This window comes from Pezoporus occidentalis, unplaced genomic scaffold (assembly GCF_034315485.1).
Source record: "Pezoporus occidentalis ecotype Australia unplaced genomic scaffold, CSIRO_AGI_Poc_V1 ctg8, whole genome shotgun sequence".
Taxonomy (NCBI): domain Eukaryota; kingdom Metazoa; phylum Chordata; class Aves; order Psittaciformes; family Psittacidae; genus Pezoporus; species Pezoporus occidentalis.
The window spans coordinates 13,393,005-13,408,459 of record NW_026916158.1 but is presented as its reverse complement, the minus strand read 5'-3'; the positions used below and the strand labels follow the sequence as shown (position 1 = coordinate 13,408,459).

At 40.4% G+C, this 15,455-nt stretch overlaps 1 protein-coding gene across 9 annotated transcripts in view; it reads left to right on the top strand.

Moving 5' to 3' along the window:
- Nucleotides 1–14,273, top strand: part of MCF2L2 (MCF.2 cell line derived transforming sequence-like 2) — a 186,268-nt gene extending 171,995 nt beyond the window's left edge. For 5 of the 9 annotated variants that reach the window (XM_062603104.1, XM_062603106.1, XM_062603103.1 and 2 more), the window contains 7 exons: nucleotides 3,580–3,669; nucleotides 5,750–5,821; nucleotides 7,554–7,640; nucleotides 9,813–9,931; nucleotides 10,491–10,603; nucleotides 11,562–11,665; nucleotides 12,849–14,273. In XM_062603104.1, coding sequence (XP_062459088.1) covers nucleotides 3,580–3,669; nucleotides 5,750–5,821; nucleotides 7,554–7,640; nucleotides 9,813–9,931; nucleotides 10,491–10,603; nucleotides 11,562–11,665; nucleotides 12,849–12,949 — 686 coding nt within the window. In that variant the 3' untranslated portion in view covers nucleotides 12,950–14,273. The remainder of the gene's footprint in view (nucleotides 1–3,579; nucleotides 3,670–5,749; nucleotides 5,822–7,553; nucleotides 7,641–9,812; nucleotides 9,932–10,490; nucleotides 10,604–11,561; nucleotides 11,666–12,848) is intronic. The other 4 variants (XM_062603105.1, XM_062603108.1, XM_062603109.1 and 1 more) reach the window with 4 other exon arrangements.
- Nucleotides 14,274–15,455: the final 1,182 nt, after the last annotated feature.

Here is a 15,455-nt window from a genome sequence, read left to right as displayed (position 1 = left end):
GTTTTAAACCACCAACCTAGCTTCCTTCAGCAATTTACTGACTTGAAGGGAAGAATATCATCTCTGTGTTGAGTTACCTGAGGTTTTCATGTGTTAAATTGCTCATTGGTTGGACCTCTCTGTTTTTTTCACATGTTGCTCAGCCATGGCCTAGTGGCTAACTAGAGAACCAGAATTCAGAAGATCTGGGGTTTATTGCCATTTCTGCTTAATTATATGACACTGTAAAATGGTGTGTTTGGAGTCTTTGTGCATAAAGATTTAGAAGATACTTAATATCCACCAGTAGAGAGCATTGCATGTTCCTGTGATGGCTGTACAAGGAAGAGACTTCAAAAGAAAGAAAGAAATGTGAATATAAATTAAATTGAATAACTATTTATAATTACTTTCTGGAAAGATAATGTAATTATTCTTTGTATAGTTGTTATATGGCTTTTCTTCTGTCTGATAAATAATGTTTCTTATGTGAAAGAAAGTGTTAGAGCATCCAAAGAGGAAGAAGCAAGATTAAAGAATAAAAAGAGAAATACAGAAATTAGAGTGTTATAAAGTAGATGAGAATACACCAAGAGGCAGCACAGCCATAAGATTCTGAGTGCAAGGTTAAGGCTGCACTTGGTAGTAAGATCCAAGATGGACAAACCAGTTCAATATTCTGAACACAAAAAGGGAGTGGCTTTCAGATCCTGTGACTTGTGGACATTACAAAATACAGATTTCAGAAATGCAGGATAATGTAATTTGAGTGAATTTGCAATTTTGTTTTGGACCTCTTTTGCTCTTTTATCTGAATTTTTCTTATCATGTGAAATGTCTTGCATTGTATTCAGTGTCCCAGAGAGCAAAGCACAGTTCATACCCCCTAATCTGTAGGCACTCTCAGCTCAAGTCTTGCTGGGTCTCGTTACTTGAGATTCCTGTGAAACACTTCCATTACACAGTGTCTCATTTCACTTTGTTATGCTGTTCAGTTACTAATCTGGTCCTGGCATAGGGGAAACGAATTGGCAAATAGGCTGGATGATTTGCAGTGTGGTCATTTCTGCAGGGACTGACAACACAAAGCCAAGCTGGCATTATGTGGACTAGCAGATCGGAAGCTGTGCGAAGGTAACAGGGAAATTACTGCAATAATCTTTTCCTGCTTTTGACTCCTTTGAGGATTCATTACTGGCTGTGGTAGGAGATGGTATACTGAGCCGAGCATACTTTGGTTGAGACCCGCTGTGTCTGGTCATATCCAGAATACATGAGAATAAAAGGGAAGATTTAGACTATAAGATAACAAGATTATCCAGAGGGAAAACAAGATTGCCTGATGATTATCAGCTGGTAGTGGAGTATGGATGCTCAAAGCATTGCTGAACTGTCTGCCCAGGCAGGATGTGGTGGTGTAGAAAATACTGTATATAAGCACCTTGGCATGTTGGACAAAGAATTGCTGGAAGAGAAATTTTACCATCTTGCACACCATCAGTGCAGATACCCCAAGGCAGCTATACCAGAACTGGCGCCAAGGTGTATGAAACCTCACACTCATAGCACTCTATATCTCCCCACTCTTGGGTCAGCATTAGCTGTCTTGGTTTGCAGAGCTAAGTTCATATTTCTTGGCATTGTCACAGAGTCTCTAAGAGCTGCATGATATGGCGTAAATGTAACTCAGTGCTTCAATTATAAAGTGAAAATTTCTTTGTATTTTAATGAAGGCAGCTACAGCAACCTAATCTTGGAGTCATCTACTGTAATCATCACTGCGAACAGATTTTAACCTCTTCTTTCCTCTTTTTGGGGACCTGTGAATAGGGATGTACTTGAATATATGTGCTTTTATGAGTAAATTGATAAGGAAGTGCATTGGCAGATACAGAATTTACAGCTTTTTTACGGCAGCCATTTTACAGTTAAAATTGCACTGAGATTTTAAGGAGCTAGTACGGTTTCCTGACGTTTTGGCATAATAAGGCAGGAATTGCAGTTCAACCAAGAACATTTATTTCAGCTCCACTGGAAACAGATAGTGAGTGTGACATTTACTAGGCAGAAATAAAACAAAGTAAAGAGGAATGTTGTGTAACTGAACATTAAAATAAGGAAATGTGAAGATGAGAGGTGGGAGAGAGAAATTTAAGATCCCTGGTAAGGAAATCTTCACAGTAATACAGTTCTGCAGAGGACATTTTACCAGAAATATAAAATTGTCTGAAACTCCGTTTACTCCAGTGCTGTATGCCAGCTTACCATCCTCAAAAAAAGAAAAAAAGAGAGAGAGAAAGGAAGATAAATGTGGTAAGAGAAAGGAGACAATTGGAACAGAAAATGCCCTCTGAATCACAGGCGCCATCTCAGAGCGTCTGGGCTAAGATTCCACAAAGCATGTAAACATGTGCTACCAAGAGTTTTGTGTGAAATACCTCTTCATCTATCCCAGGATTTTTTTTTTGGTGAAAATAGAAAGAACTGTTTAATTTTTACATAAATATTTATTTGATATTTTTAAAAATCAAACCACAATAGTTTTTAAGAAATCTAAAAACCTTCAACAAAATATTTAAAGCCATGTCTAATACCATTTTCAATTGAGGTTGTGCCCTGGTAGAGTTAAGTGTTTGAGTACCTTAGTGAAACCAAGACATGAAGCACATGAATAGCTTTATTCATGTCTCAATGGAAAATACTCATTTGGCTAGCACAGCACATGTGCTTAGAATGTTTTCAGCAAGAAGAGAAAAAAAATCCTGAGATATTTGTAAGCAAGAAACTTTTTCTCCCAAGTGGTGCTGCTGTAGGTGGTCGGTGCAAGAAGTGTACTCATGTGCTTGGAGATGTGTAGACGCAGTCTTTTAAGAGCTGCTTAATGACACTGAATTGTTTTGAAACATTGTGTACTCTCTGAAGCTAGACGACAGTTCATTTATTATTAAATGCTTTGAGTCAAAAATGCTACTCACATCTCATAGTGAAATCTAGGGAAGCTGTGTCTTCAGTCCTGAGTGGACTTGGAGAAAAAACAGGATCCTAATTGGAATAAACTAAAAAACCTAGCTCTGTTGCTTTCACTTTCTTCCAGCTGATCTACACCATTCTACCACATCCTAGGTAAGGATGGAGGCTCAGAGAGTGCTTTCAGGCATTCACACAGTTAATTTCTGTACATTACAAATGTGAACTTCAAACAATTCCTGCTTGGTTTTCAGTGTACTTCAGTCATCGCAGAACAAACAGTTCCATGTCTAAATAATCCAAACCTTACCTGTAGACAAACACACCATTTTAACCATCATGCTCATCTCCTTGTGTTTTGTAGCTGTACTTAGACACCAGTTGGTTGCTAAAATATTAATTGGCATAAGTCTTTTTTCTGAAGTATAAAATTGGTGCAATTGGAATTGCTTTGAAAATAAGTTCATATAAACTCTTTTCATTTTGTTGAGGGTATTTTTCCAGGCTGTTTTAGAGGAGCAGCCTGCCTTTTATTTACCCTTTTCTAGCTGCTGCATTTCTTTGGACATCTTTTACCCTCAGTGCTTATTAACCTCTAATCCTGCCCTGCATTGCATCTGTCTATTCTCCCAGATCCAGAATCTAAGGAAAGAGAAGTTACCCGTCGCTTTTCCCTAGCTTCCTCCATCAGCACCACAGTTAATGCTTCTGCTGTGACTAAAGGTATTGTCATGCTGCTTGCTTAGCTACCCTTCTCGTTCCTGCTGACTGATACATATACTGCCAAATGATGTTCACAGAGTGAGTGCATCAGGCTCAAATTTTATATATGCAAGGGGTTCCAGTAGAAGGAGTGTTAGGATCAGTATAACACCTGCAGAGAGGCAGGCCACGACAGTCTGAACGTCCATCAAGGTGTGCTGCCAGTGCACACAGTGGCTCTTCTCAGTTGCTCCATAATAGACTTTAAAGAGTGGTGCTAGTTTCCGTGGAAACTATCTTAATTTTTGGCTGATGTGGGACTAGTTTTTCCAACTTCTCCCTTGTTCAGATTAACTGAAATTCAATAGAAATTATTTCTCCATTTCCTTGAAGCTGTTCAGGAATTTTGCTTTCAAGGAGAGAATCTTCTCACTTCATAGCAGATGTCAGATGGTAAACAGGCCTGAAATCAAGCCAAAAAATGGAGTAGTAATAGATGCCAGCTTTAAGCATATTTAGCATAATCACATTTATGATTAGAAATTGTGTTTGCAAGGACATTTATAGGCATGGTAGGTAGGTGCCTAGACCTCACTGGACTCTGCAGTTTATGTGGGAATTTATCATTTTTATGTTGAGCTGTAATTATTTTGAAAAAAGTCAGTTTTACAAAATTTACTTTAAGTTACTGCATTAGTGCTTACATTTAAACTCAAAAGCAACCCATGGGATTGTAGGCACCTATGCCTACATGTCAGAGTTACTTTTGATAACACAACATATGTTCTTACATCAAATTCTGAATATACTGTCCTTTGTCACTTCCTGGAACAAAGTGGAGGAACTGATTTGCAGGGCAATTCACAAACCAAAATAGAAGGAAAAATGGCTGAATTCATTTGTATAAAAATATTTTCTATATATTTATCAGGAAGAAAGTTGCAGTGTTATTTTATTCTAAATAGTTGTGAAGGATATGAACCATATTCTTGACTGTGCAATGGGCCAGTCATGAAACAAGGTCATGGTGGGGTTTATTGGCAGAGGAAGGATGTGATACTACCGCTACCTACAAATGTTTCTTTGCCAACTTCTTTAGATCATAACACTAAAACATCACCATTTAGAAATGATTGGCACAGAACAGGAGAAGACATTCTCACAGCTTTCTGTCATCAGTAACAACTTCAGACATATGTGATCAGTTGCTAAGTTACGGGAAGACACAATTATTTCCTACTATTTATTAATGAAGCTGGGGAACACAGAAAGAAGCACATATGCACAAAGGGCAAACAGGTTGTTCTTTAGTGTGGTTTATCAAAGACAGCATGTGTGAATTACATTGAAATTCAAACTTTGTTACAGTTTCATATAAAGAAATCCTGTCCTAGGATCCTCTCCACCATAAGACTGTTGGCAATTTCTTTGAATGCTGAGAAAACTGCTTTTGTAATGATTTTAAAAACAAAGGGGGGTGGAAAATCAGTGATTTTCTATTAAGTATTTTATTTACAGCATCTGCTTTAAGAAAGTATTTCAGTTTAAAAAAGAGCTGAAACCTGAGTCATGTCTCAGCATCAGCCAAATGCTGGTCTAGCTGGGGTGTTTGGATCATCAGATGCAAGGCTACCGCATACTGCTGCACACTGATCCTCACTGCTAACAGTTCAGCTCCATCACATCACCAGTCCTCCACATGTGGAGTCAGGGTACTGGAGGAGGATCTATGACGGATGCCTTCCAGCCCAGTGGTGCATAAATGCTGGCTTTTGTGGGCTCTTCCCTGCCAACTTCATGGATAAAAAGCTGAGATTGTGACTCAGTCTGGTTAGTGCCATCTCCCGGGCAAGAGCGAGAGAAAACATCTGTGAAACGTGAATGGAAGCAGGTACACTTAGTGTCCACTGTCGTGTAAAAAGGGGTCTGTTTCCTGTCCACATCACGGAAGCGTTAATCTTCACCACCTAGAATTTAGGGGTTGGTCATTCTTCTGGTTGTAATGGGAAGTATTAGGCAGGTAGTGTTTCTAGGAAATGGGAAAGCAAGTTTCTCCTTTAACAATATTTACAGACTTAATGACTCTGCAAACTTCACACAGGTCCCCTTGTTCCTGCAGTTAAAGTCAAGAGACATGAAATAAAGAGTGACCCAACTCCCTTGGGGTTTGAAGGTACGAGTGTTTCTATCCTGCATGAAAACCTGTTTGGCCATCTTTTGGTATTATTCGCTGGATTCACATGTCATCACTGCTAGCAGACAAACACTGGAGTCCATTAGGGGCTTGGTGTCAGTTATCTATTTAACTGTGATAAACATAGCTTGTCACCCTGTTGCCTGTCCCCTGCACTCATATTATATTTACCAACTTTCACCTAGGGATGGGCCTAAAAGAAAGCCATAATTCTCTGCCTGTTTGGAGAAGTAATGTCTAGAATATTATCTGGATCTGGACTTTCTGCCTGGCCTTTGCCTCGCTCCATAGAGTGCAGCAGCAGGGAGCCAAGGGGCAACTTTTCACTTTCACCTGCAGTCTGGTTGCTTGCGTCCATCTTCCCTTGTTAGTGTTTACACCTAATAACAGAAGGAGGAGCCACGTGCATGAAGACTTCAGAAGAGGCTAGACAGTACATTAATATCCATTTAAGGTGCAGTGTTTCATTTCAGCCAAGCAGAATTTCTACCTATTTCTTGCAGCAGATTCATCAGTTACTGTTTAATATCACCAAAGCGTTCAGCTGGTGGAAGATCAATGGCTTCCATTGTCAGCTTTTCCCTTTACATGGGGATTTACAATCACATGTTGACTTGTGGGGCACAGGCAGCCAGGAACCCATGCTGCAAGACAGGGAGGAGAGATTCAGGCTGAGGAATCCTTTCTTAGGATTGTGCTGATCTGCACAAAACTTTGGCAGGGGCCAGATCAGTGATGGAATCAGTGACGTATCAGAGCTATCTTCTATGTCTCTCTCAGCAGAAGAGAAGAATAGAACAGAGAGGCTGGAAGAAACAATTCAGAGCCAGCAGAGGAAATAGTTTTGCTGTTTGCAGAATATGTCCTTTTGCCAGTGACCACAGCAGTATGTTTTGAATCATCCTGGTACCAGTACCGTACCAGAGTTTCTCAAACTGTGCTGTTTATATCTCACTTTCATCACTCGCAGATATTTCTGATCCAGCAAACCATGTGGCTGCAGAGGTAGGGAGTATTTCAAGGAGCAAGTACTGTCCACAGGACAGAGCTGAGTTGATCCTCGGTAGTTAAAACATGGTCCTACACCATCCCCTACAACATCCTTCGCCAAACTGAGAGGGAAACAATTAACATTAGCATCCCTTTACCAGGAGATACTGCTGCTGTTGCCAAGGCTCTGACAGAGATCATAACACAAAGGATTTGATGTATTTGGATAAAAACTTCCCCCACAAAATTGCATTGCATTCATCAAGTGTGAAATCATTAATTTCTGGCTGAGCAGGAGAGTCTCCCTGGTCTACTTCCATTGCTGTATGGGTGAGCATCAAAACCATATGCCATCACCTACAGAACTATTTAAAATGCTGCAAGGAAAACGTGTTAAAAATGTGTAAGGAAGCTGTACTGAAATAGAACACTGCACTGTTCACTCAACAATCATTCTCCTTAATTAACATCAGTATTTCTGTTTGATTCAGTTGGCTGTTTGCTGTCCTTCTCAGACTTACAGTTTTTCTGTGGAATGCTGCCATCTTTTCACTCATTTGTGCTGGTCACATGTCTCCTCTTTTATAACTGTTGGACCCCAGTCCACCTGTTCATTAAAGGGACTGCCAGTTGCAGAGGTGATTGATACAGGAATTCACTTTGTACTGGTTGTCTGATAATTGTTTCACCCTGAAGACACAAACTGTACTTCCTGTCACAGATGCTTTTGAGAACACCATATTGGCCCAGACTAAATGTAATACCAGTTCCACCATGAGACCCGTACCTAGATCTGCTTCACAGACAGGTAAATGAAATTAAAACATTTATCGTCTCAATTTGAGAGTGTAATATAATTTAGGATAATATTTACTCTCTCCCACTTCAAGAGATTTTTTTTTTTTAAATGAGTATTATTTCCCATGAAAGCAATGAAAGAACAAGCTTGGATCACTAGCAGGTAGAGAAACAATGCCCCATATTCTGGTTTTCTGTAACTCAGGCACAGCTAAAAATAATTATTTTAATTGATGTCAGAGAGCTCACAATTTGATCTGTGTTATTGTATAGCTTGAATTAGGTACTCAATATTTAGGCTATTTCTTCGTCTCTGAAATTAGAATAGCGATTTCTATGGAAGAAGAAGACCGATGCATATATTTGTAAGGAATCCTTGCTGCTCAGGTTTCTGCGGATGTCAGTGGCAAAAGATAACTTCAACTTTTTCTAAGGGGAAGAGAGATATATTTTTCTTTTGTCTTTTGTTGCCCAACCTGTGAATTTGAACTGAAATTGCTGTAATGGTTTGGAGCTAGATAGCATCAATGTATTCCTCTGCATTTAGACATTTGTTGGTATTTTGCTGGTGTGATTCAGGAATATGGGTTTCAGTTCTATATGCTGCATGATCTGTAACTGAAATGGCCTTTTCTGACTCAAAACTCTGTTGGTATAGACCTTGGCAGGGACTCTCACAACCTAGCACACTAATGCCACTTCAGTGGCTAGTTTTCACCTTGAAAAGTTCAGATGACCTAACAATACCTACAGGGTTATAACTGGGGATGATGCTCTGCTGGAAGAAGATCACTGTCTCTCTTGTAACCGAATGGGGGCATTTGGGGCATCACAGCCCCAGCATAAGAGGAGAGAGAAGAGGCTGCAGAACTGCATGACCACAAGTTGAACCAACCAGTGCCTGTAACAGGGAAGATGTGCATGGGGAGGGATTAAATAAATTGATGAGTAAACCTATTTTTCTCAGATTAGATCACTTTTCTGTTTACTGCCTGCACTGCCTGGCTTGGGTTTTGTATTGTCTCAGGCCAGGTTTTACTGTGGGTTATGACTGCTGGGTTGTGCATAATCCCACTGCATGAGCATTTGTCTTCGTGCCTTGTTGTTAGAGCAGTGCTTTCCCTTGTCAAGAGTGCAGCCCACAGCCTGTAAACAACTTGATTCAGCATCTGCTTAGGCTGAGTCCCTGTGAATCAAGTAATGCACAGCAGGGGAATTAAGTAGGAAGGCACATTGATTTGACTAACTCCATTCATTTTATAATCTGTTAAGGCTATTGAGGTTTCCTCCTTAGCTGGACTGTAGTCATCCCTGTCAGAAAAGGGACAGGTATCAAGTGTAAAGGAAAGTGCAGATTATGATTGCCATCTGTGTAGAAGAGTCTGAGTTACTTTTACACCATGGGAGCATCAGGCAGGTCTTATAAGGCTTAGCCTAAATTTCCCTCAGGACACATCCTCTGGATATGCCTTTGTAGGTAAAGAGTCTGGCTGTTGTGCTTGGGCTGTAAATCTGTCATTAAGTCCCTTCCACTGGGCTGGGGTGGTATTGGGTTGAAATCATACAATAAGACTGCTCACAGCAGAAATTAATGAGATCTTCTCTACCTACTACCAAGGTCTGGTTGTCTTTGTGCCTTGTTCACTCTGTCCCTTCCCTGCACTTCCAACCTGCCCCAGAGGATAGTCTTGTAAATTGGTCAGGTGGTAATATCCTGTCAAGGGTGTCAAGGAGATAAGAAGTCAACCAAAATTCAGTGACTTCAGATTTCAATTTATAAATAAACATGTGGAAGTAAGGTGGAAACTGAATGAGTGTGGCCTTCTGAAAATCATGTCAGCAAAAGTTATCATTTGCTATGATGCTTGCTCTACAGAAATATTCTTGGTGCTTGTTTTATATACTTCCGGAACTGAAGAGATTTAGCAATGCTAAATGCTCAAGGTATTGTTGGGTGTGAATACCGTGGCCACCTGTCTTCACTCCCACAAATGACAGCAAGCAGTACAGGCTTTTAGACAGAATAATGGTTGCAATGTAATTTTAATGGCTGTAAAAAGGCACAAGCAATTCAGTAAGCGGAATAGTGGGAAGTGAAGTTGAAATTTGTTTTTAAAAGACGGAGTCTGAAAGACGCTAATGACTGATAGCTAACTCTTTTTATTTTACTTCCTTTGAAAAGGTTGGCCCAGCAGGCAAATGCCATCTCTAGACACATTTGAGGACTTTGAAGCCATCCCCTCCAGCACAGATGAACTTTCCAACTCTTCTGACTTGGAGGAAGAGACCAACCCTAACAATGTAATTCTTTTTTCAAATTGCACTGCCTCTTCCCAGTGTCGCCTCCTCTTCTCTAAAGATCACAATTTAGCGCAAAGTTTGGGGTTATACTGGCCCTAAATTCATGGTTGTGTGGGAATAAAGAAGATGGAAACTCATCTGGAGTATTGGGGGATTATTCCAAGACTGCTTTGTGGATCAGGACCATAAAGACTCACCCCTGCTTGTAAACTGTAGCTTTACCTGTTACTGAAGTGAGTTATTGAAACCTCTCAGCCTTTAAAAAAGTTATTTCAGACTTTTCCAGGTAACGTGACCTGGTGTCACAAACCCAATTTTTGTGTCGGAATAATGGCTGGCTGGTTAATTCTAAAACCTGAGTGCACAGCACAGTTCAGTCCCAGGTTTGAATAATATATAACCTGAGCGTGATAAAAAAAGAAGTGACACAATTCCCTACAGAAGAAATCTGCCATCTTTAAATGCCCAATACAGTATTTGACTAAACTCGCTGTCTCTTGCACAGTATTCTTTCAACCATAGTGACTGTATTTCTGATGCATGATTTCATTCCTTTTAGGGGACCAATCTTTTTCGGGTAGAAGGCAGTTTTGACAGCTGTTTCTCGGATTCTTTTACACTCGAGGATGGAGATTTAGTGCAATTTGTGCAGAAAGGAGAGAACGGTCAACGGTAAGTACAGAAGAGAGACAGAATCTTACAGATAGAACAGCCATAACTTTCTGGAAAAGATGGAAAATATTCACAAAAATCAATCCAAATCCATTCATCCTATTGACCAAAATACAAAAGAGGCAGCTGGAGGCAAACATACAAGCAGCTTTTGTTAATTTCACCTGGTTGGTTTTCATCCCACATGCTTGTGATATGAGGGTTAAGAGGATGGAAATTTGCATAAAGGAAACAGGAGAGTATCTGGGCTTTTGACATTTAGCCAGTTGTCAAGGCAGCACCCTCCCATAGGATACATCGGTAAAATCCCCATGCCTTCCACTGAGCTGCAGCAGTGAACCAGAGAGCATTTTTAGCCCCAAAAGCTTAGATATAAAATGTGGTTGACAAAGTGGAATGAATCTGGCCCCCTTGAGCTTACTTATATTTTAGTGTATTCTCTTGCTGACAAGTGAGTGTTAGGAATGGACCTGGCTGGACATCTGAATTTTCCTTCCATGGGTAATTTGGAGGAAGAAGATCTGATCTCCTAGGAGTGCCCATGTATTCAGACCCTTCACTCAGAACTGACATGTAGCTGAGATGGGAACAAGTCCTGCAGGGTGAAGTAGGTGGGAAGGTAGCTAAACCCATCCATCCTGGATGGAATTTACAGCAAAGGGGATAGGTAATATAAAGTATTCATTTTCTTCAGCTCTAAATTTGATCAAGGGTCTCAAACACAGGCCAAGGCCACTGGTTCCTTGTCATATAGTCTGTTTGCAAGTGTGCTTGCTCTGGGATATGGGATCACCGTATGAGACTGCTGAAACTTAAGTCACTGGCTACCTGTAGGACTGCCCAGGTCCTCTGCCTTCTTCCTTAGTTTAGGAAATAGCTGCTCAACGTGCACCTCTAAGAAACACAACCCGGGGAAAGGGTATCTGGAGAAATTCAATGACTGTTCTCTGAATTTCAGGTTAGTGAAGAAACTCATCTCCGAGAAAAGCGACTGGGTTCCTTCCAGTATATTGCAGCCAGCAGAGGGGGACAGTAACAACATAATTAAGAACAGCAATGCAGGTAAGGGAGAAAATGTATTACTGGCGTTTGTTTTTTTCTTTTTTTCTTTTTTTTTTTTCATACTAAAGAAGAATGTGAGAAATGCTGCGTCTATAACAGTGCCTCAGTGTACATCTGTGCTGCAGCCCCTGGTGTTGCAGCTCAGCTAGCCTGAAATTTGATGATGTGGGTATCAGATCTAGTTAGTCAGAGCAGCTTACCTTGGCATGGTTTAATTGTTTTTCCTTTCCTGGGAAGAACTTGAATCTCCTACCAAATTCCTGAGGCTTCCAGTACAGAGGCTGGCTACTTTACAGCTAGCCCAAGTGTGTCATATGGTAGGGTATGTTATAACTGCAGCATAGCTTTCATCCTGACTTGGGTAGTTTCTGAATTTAGATTAGCATCTGGGCTGTGGTTCTGGTCTAGGTTTGAAAACATAATCTCATGAACCATTATGGGTTTCATCATATTTCACTGCTAGCTCCAAAGGCTGGAAGACGGGCTGTTCTAGTGAGTGTTAAGCCAGATCAGCACTAAAAGTCATCCTTTCTTCAGCTTTGGTTCTGACCTAACACCCAAACAGGTTGCACTGGCAAAGCTGAATCTTAGCTACTCAGATTAAAGGTTTATAGTTTTAGATTCATTTTTGCCCATCCTTAAGTATGATTTACCAAAATGTGTCCTGTTTTTCTTCTGCTAACAGAAGAAAGAAAAACCTGGCATAGCCATTTCTATGGGATCTGTGATAGAGAGCTACTAGCATTTTATTCTGAGTTACATGTTTCTTTTGATTTTAGTTTTGGGTTGATTTGGGTTTTTATTTGTAATCAGTTTGTTGAAGTGAAAAAAAACATTTCTGAAAGTTAACCAGGGTTCTTTGCTGTGCTTTAAAGGGAGTTTGGGAATTGTTGCTCCTTCACCTCCAAAGCAGGTCAGTTCTGTCTTTACCCTCAGTGCCTAACTGTGTCTTTTCATTTCTTTGACATGTCTAATGCTTCAAAACAAAAATAAAGCCATACACACATTACAGTTAGTTATATGCCAAAATAACCTCCATTGCCTTTAGTGAGAGAATTAGGAGAGCAGTAGAATTGTGATTATTTTTTTATTTTATTTCATGTTTTTAACAATAAATCTCAAGAATGTAGATGGGATGTCCTTTAGACAAATCGCATGACAATGCCCGTGTGTTCCTTTTCAGACATATACAATGATTCCTGCAGTACAGCCTCAGTAGAGTCAGACACCAAGGAGAGCGAGGTGGCCAAAAGCTTCCCAGCAGAACAGATGGCTGGCAGCTGAACAGCAGGACCATCCTTCCTCAGGACCTCATCCATTTCTCTTTAATTTTGGGTGGACACTGGATTAAAGTTGCCTTTCTCACAAGGTTCATCATTCACTAAAACATTATCAGCATGAACATTTGAGAACTATGTGGTCCACCTGGCAAGCTGGGAAACACAACCTTAAAATGAGCATTAAACATCCAAAAAGGATTGAAACCCATTCTCAGTATTAGAGGAGAAAAATCCTTCTCACATTGATTATCAAACTATTTCAGAAGATGTGGCCTAAATTAGGTCAACAGCAGAGCTGAAGAGTTACTATGCACGCACCTTTTGGCAACTTCACTTGAACACCAAGTTACTGCAGAAGGGCACATGCATGGTGATGAGTCCTTGCTCTACCATGGGGTCACCTGGAGGCTTTTCTGTTTGCTGACCTCTGGCTGTGCCTTCCCCATCCTCCTTAATTCCAGCTGATACATCACAAATGGGCCCTTTTTGCTGATGGTCAACACCAAAACCATCCCATTTTAGGTGGTTGTGGTAAGAAAACTTCTGACTTCGACCATCAGAGAGGTTTCCTGCAGCAATGATATGACTGCTTCTGGAATGGCACAGCAAATGACCTGCTGCATAGAGAATTGTGTTGGAATGGTACAGATAGCAACTCCTGGCTATGAGATGGAGGTGCAGGACTTAGGGAAACAAAGATGTGTAACAGCTACTGTGACACAGAACGTTTGAACTCTTTACAATATAAGTCATACCCCTCTCCCCTCTGCAGTCTGTGGTTGCTGGATCACAATCCTTTCCATTTGGTGCCAGGAACTCTATCGAATGCCATTTTATGTCATATGTTTGATTAGACTGCATGCTTTCTTTGTGTTCTACGCTATGGAATAGATATGTTTCATCCCCCATTTGGAAGATACTTAAGCATTGCAAATAGGCAGTGAGCATTAGATGCTCCAGTGAGTGGATAGTTTGTTGTGAAATACTTCTTTCCAGGACATTTGATTAAAAGACTACAAAATCTCTGCCATAAGGCTGTAATGTATAATATAAAATGATCACAGATGTTATTATTCCTCTGTAAGCCATTAGCTCATTTAGAGCAGCTGTTAAGACATGAAGGGCTTTTGATGGCAATTGGGCCTTAGGTCCCACAAAAGCTGCTGATACTTTAGTAAAGATAAGTATTGACTAAGGGTTGTAAACAGGCAAAGATCAGCCTGGTAAAAATTACCCTAGAAGCTCAAGAGTGAGTGATTGGCTTTCACTATTAGTTATTTTTGGTTTAACACTGAGACTAATGGTGCTGTATGTAAATAACAAAGAGGGACGAAAGCACTAAAAATAGAGATGATGCAAAACCAAAACCCACTCTTTAGTATCTGAGCTTCTGAGCAAATTGTAGGGCTCAGTATCATTACTATGATTTTTTCAGGGACCTGAATGCTTTTCCTTGTGTCTCTGGAGGCTGGCATTACAAATATCTTAGTGTATGAGTCAGGATAGCTGTGAAGAAGGCAGATAGTCCCGTTCAAGAAAAAGCCTTACAGCAGGTAAAGGCTTACTCAGATTTTGTTTGCCTGTGAAGGCTTGTTGGTTAATTATGAGTTGTATTGTGGTGGTTAATTCCCATGGTTCTTCTAACCCTCAATATCTAAATTCTGTGATTTCTGACATTTTTTTCATGACTAAAGGACCTGAGGGTTCTGTACCCTTTTGGAAGCTAATTTTGTCCTACAGACATACAAGCTTGTCTGTTGTGTGCTGGTTATTTACCTTAAAAATGACACATGGCCTCTCAGGAACATGAATCCTATTAGTCTACTGTAGTCATGAACATCTCGAGGGAAGAATTGATTCTTTTCAGTCCCCTAAGGAAATACGCTGTGATGTTTTCTTGCAGTGCAGTTACTTTATGATCTCCCCAAAATGAGTTCATTTTGATTTCTGTATCGCTTTGAGTAATTTTTGCATGACCTGATAGAAGAGGAAATGGGTAGGGAGCTTTGATTGAACATTGATAAATATAGTAAGCTTGTGTATGTATGTGAGAGAGAAAGATAGGGAAGGGTTACCATGGATATATGAAACTGCCAAAAATAGGACTTGTGACATTGCTGACAGATGGAAAGATGCAAACCTGCACTTTGGAGTTTCTTTACAGGAATCTCATTCTAATGACGTGAAATGGCAGTGGGAAGGCTCTGTTTGAGTAGGAAATGGAAAATCAGGTATTGCTGGTCCATTTCCCAGCTCTGTTGTGTGCAGGGTGACAGTGTGCTAGTCCTGTATCCCTGGTGCCTCAATATCTTCCTAAAACTGGAAAAAAATTGGAGCTGTTTGATTGAATTATGATGCTAAATTTTAGCATGTGTTCAAAAATCGGGGACCCTTCAGGGGAAAGCAAAACATTCAACCCCATGTGTCCTGCTGTACCCTCCATGAGTGTCAGTAGTGGTATCCTGTGAGGCACCCTAGAGCTTGAACAGGGAAGATGATTGCTACAGAAA